The 4,342-nt window shown below is 40.1% G+C and overlaps 1 protein-coding gene across 1 annotated transcript in view; it reads left to right on the top strand.

Annotated features, from left to right (window-relative positions):
* The window catches only part of LOC112117865 (probable leucine--tRNA ligase, mitochondrial), a 118,349-nt gene extending 116,169 nt beyond the window's left edge, over window positions 1–2,180 (top strand). Inside the window, exon 21 of the mRNA XM_024215964.2 lies at window positions 1,409–2,180. Coding sequence (XP_024071732.2) covers window positions 1,409–1,588 — 180 coding nt within the window. The 3' untranslated portion in view covers window positions 1,589–2,180. The remainder of the gene's footprint in view (window positions 1–1,408) is intronic.
* Window positions 2,181–4,342: the final 2,162 nt, after the last annotated feature.

The raw sequence follows: 4,342 nt of genomic DNA, 5'->3' as shown, positions 1-4,342 counted from the left end.
TGGGCATTCACCCACGAAAGCTTATGCTCCAATACATCTGTTAGTCTTAAAGGTGCCACAGGACTCTCTGTTGCTTTTTACTGTACATGTGTGTGGGCCAATGGATACTACTTTGAAGAATTTCTGGACTCAGGCATATGGTGCACATGCGTACCCAGGTGTGGAATACAGATAGAGACCACACATTTCGAAGAACCTCCAGTTACAGTAAGTATCCCCCACTTCTGTCATTAAGAATTGCACAGATCATTTCCTTTTACAAAACCTGGGACCCACCTCTCCCCCTCCTCCTGGTTTGCAGTATCTGTACTGTATACTAATATCCTTGATAAAATGCAGTGGCCAGAAAAGGTTTCACGCAAGTTCCTGTCCAAACTCCATGGAAAATGTTACTTTTTGATCCAAAGGACAAAGATCTGCACCACCTACAGTGGCCTTCCACATTCCTACAGGGAAGTAATTTGGTTAAACTGAATAAAAATATCTAAAAACCTTACTTGATATAATTTAGGATTGGGGTTGATTTCATTAATTATATTAAAATGTTACATACAAATCTGATAGCTTTTGTGGTCATGAATCTCTTGGTTTTAAATTGGGAGGAGGAGCTCAGTAGGGATGTCCACTCTCCTTCCTTTATCTATTTTATTGGCTGAAATGATCTGCAGTGATGAAAGGGTGAAAGGCATCCCCAGAGGTGCCTTTTATAATTTTAAATAAATCTCTAGGTAGATGTTATTCTGCCGTAGTGTGTGATTTTTGCCATGCTGCTAGGAAGCCAGTACAGAAGTTGCTTTGTAAAGCAGCCAAACAAATGAAAACATTACCTTCTTAGGGGATGTGTTCCTAGCAGTTGCTGTTAGCTTTATGGATACTCATCTTGTTAATAAACGGATGTCATTTTTTAAAAATAGTTTGTGATTAATCTCTTTCGGAGGTATCTACTCTGTCACAAGTTTTGTTTTAAACTAATGTTGTGGTTTAATCTCTGTGGTTTATCATTCAAGTACTTTAAAAGACAAAGCAAAAGTCTAAAGCAGACTGTCAAAAATTTCCATCTGCCAGACAGTTAGATTTGCTGTCTCCTTGTTCAGTTTGTGCAATTCTCAAACATTTAATATATTGTTGTATATTCTGCTAACACTAGAAGCCTTCAAAAAGGAGAACTTCACATTGCCATTCTTTCAAGTTTCCATGAGCACATACTGTGAATCAGAGTCACTCTCCTTCTATATGGTACCTAGGGGGTTATTTGTTTTTTCTTTCTAGTCAATAAAGAAAAAGAGAGAAGGTTTGATATCATTGTTTCCTACAGGTGTAACTGGGTGGATTGGAGTGTAGATATGAAGTCCTTTGGGTCAAGTTAGTAACTTCAGTCCTTTCTTGCTGTCATGTCTCTGTTTTCCAGATCAATAACAAAGCTTGTGGCAAAGTCAGTATGCCTCGCCAAGTAGCCCGGAATGCTGAGGAAGTCCATGAACTAATTCTTCAAAGTGAGCTGGGAATCAAACACCTCCAGGGACGTCCTATCAAAAAGGCCTTTCTGTCTCCAAGAACTGCCCTCATCAACTTCCTAGTGCAAGAATAATGGGAATATGTGTTGTCTAAGGCTGCTAGCCTGTGTGTGGCTGATGGAATGCTTCAAAATGAAGCCCATTAAAAATACCAATTATGCTTATTTAAATCTATTTCACAATGAAGAAAAAGGAAAAATCTTTATTGGCTAAAACTGTATTGCTGCTGATCCTTGTCAAGTCAGTCTTCATTTAAACATAAAGAAAAGCCAAGGTATTGGGGTTTCCTATTTGATCAGTGAAGGAAGCTACTTCACCATATTGTCAGGCTGAGCAAGGATGCTACAGGAGGCAACAGTGTAAGGAAAAGCGGGCAAAAGAAAAAGATATTTGGGAGAAATATCTGAAACTGTAGTTAAGAGGGCATTAGAGATGAGCCCAACCTACAATGTCTGCATCAGTATTCAAGTGTCCTAAAGTTCATGGGTATCTGGGCCAATCTCTAGAATGTATCTTACTAGGAAATTGACTTTGTTTCTATCAGTGTTTTTGGTAAATGTGATTAAAGAGCCAAACTACTGTAGTGAGTACTTGCTCCACAACACATTCAAAGAACCATAATATGTCACCAGTCACCTCTGCTTCCTAGATAGAGATCACATTTGGGTTCGCTAATATGAAATAGAATTATTCCTTATTCACATTTTTGGTGCAATTGAGTGCTTATAGGAATCAATTAGCACTGGATTGTGGGTAGGGTAGTGTAAGCCAGTGGTTCTCAACCAGGGGTCCAGAGCCCCGTAGGGGGCCTCAAACAGGTTTCAGGGGTTCCGCCAAGCAGGGCCAGTGTTAGACTCAATGGGGCACAGCGCAGAAAGCTGAAGTCCCACTGTGTGGGGCTGAAGCCTGGGGCCCTGAGCCCCGCCACCGGGGGCTGAAGCCAAAGCCTCAGCAACTTAGTTTTGTGGGGGGGCCCTCTGGCATGGGGCCGCAGGCAAATGCCCTGCTTGCTCCCCCCTACCGCAGGCCCTGGTTTTTATAAGCAGAAAACCAGTGGAGTTTTTATAGCATGTTTGGGGGGGGCCTCAAAAAGAAAAAGGTTGAGAACCCCTGGTGAAGGCCATCAGGATGGATGTTTCCTTACACAGCTCTGACAGTGCACTCCAGACATGTTTGACAGACAAATTAAGAATATAAAAAAACACTTTACATACATTCTGGTTTAATCTGTGTCCTTTTTGCTTGCTTTCCATCACCTTACATTTATCTTCTTCAGATTTTACAAACTACCGAAAGTTTCTTCTGAATAGAATTTGTTTTCACCAGATAGCACATCTCCGAGCACGCCAGACGCATTGTACAAAAGAATTACTGAGATACTAGTAATGCAGGGCTGGTGAAGGCAAACATAGCATCCTTTCTTGGTTCAAGGTGAGCTCTCACATGAGAACCCAAATGGCAACTCTTGTTTTTTCGGTGGATTTCGTTATGTGCAAATAAACAATTGTGTTCATAGGGGAATCTGAAGTCAATGAGATTGTTTCATAAAATACAGAGTAATTCTCATGCACCAGTGCAGCCATTTTTTTGGTACAATACGTCACTGTTATATGCACAAGGAAATGTTTACACTGTTTAACAAAAGGAAGAGAGGGAATTTGAATCCTCATGTCTGCACTGCGGTCATTTGGAATGGTTTTCTTAAAGAAAATTACAGGGTTTACTGTACGATGACCTTTGTTCTTTACAGGCAGTGAATCAAGTGGCCTTTTAAACCAGCCACGCAGGGGGTATCTTTGCAGCTAGGAAGCCAGCCAAAAAAATCAGCTAGCCATCTAAAAAGGTCTGTTAACCCTGGAGCCAACTCATCAATCAGACAGTCTGTCTCTTAAATTGAAAAGAAACCAGAAAAATCATCCTGTTTAGTAGTCATAAACAAGTTCATTACCTAGTCAGTCACCTAAGCGACTAGAACCCAGATAGATCCAGTTAGAATCCCACACTAGTTCCAACCTTAGCAAACAGGATTCGGGTCTCTGATTTTTAAATTCCAGAAACTAACTCTCCTAGTTCCCAGCCACTTGCCCTGCCCACTGGACCATACTGATCTATGCTTTCTCTTTCAACAGTCCTTTTCAACAGAGAAACACCAAGGGAATTTGGTACAGTTGGCATATTTACAATGAAAATCTGCTCTTTGTAATGTAATTCTTTAAAAATCCTAGCCATAAAGAAATGTATCTAGCCAGGCAATCAAAGATAGGCATCAGCTGAAAATTAAAACCAGTTTAATTCCAGTGGCTGTCTGATATACATGTTGTTATAAATTCTTAAAACTCAGATGCCCCTATAAGGACTAATAAAGAAGTCTTTTAAACTATCATTTGGAACTCACAGCACTGTCTTGCTTTTTCTGTGTAAACATTTACAAAATCCTTAGGCAACAGTTTTGAAGAGTTTTTCATGGATGTGGGAGGTGTTATGATTCTGTAAATAGAAACCCTCCTCATTTACTAGGAGGAAGAAAAATGCAATAAGATCAACAAATCTGTGTGCCTTTTAACGAGGGCTGCAGTAACGGCCAGTTTCAGCAGCAGACAACAGTATTTATTGCTGTTAGCACAGGAGTGTATTTGCTCTTCCAGGATGAAGAAGTGAATTGTATATTTCACGTTGCAATGCATACACATATAATAAGGAACAATTTTTTCCTCTATCTTAAAAAAAAAAAATCATTATAGCCAATTGTGCAAGAAATACGTCAAGTCACGGCTGCATGTTTACAGTGAGTCACAATTTGGTTTCTAGTGTGGTCTCGATGATAGAAT

The sequence above is a fragment of the Terrapene carolina genome, unplaced genomic scaffold (genome assembly GCF_002925995.2).
Source record: "Terrapene carolina triunguis isolate 2854851 unplaced genomic scaffold, T_m_triunguis-2.0 Scaffold34029, whole genome shotgun sequence".
NCBI lineage: Eukaryota > Metazoa > Chordata > Testudines > Emydidae > Terrapene > Terrapene triunguis.
This window is presented reverse-complemented; position numbering and strand designations above follow the sequence as displayed.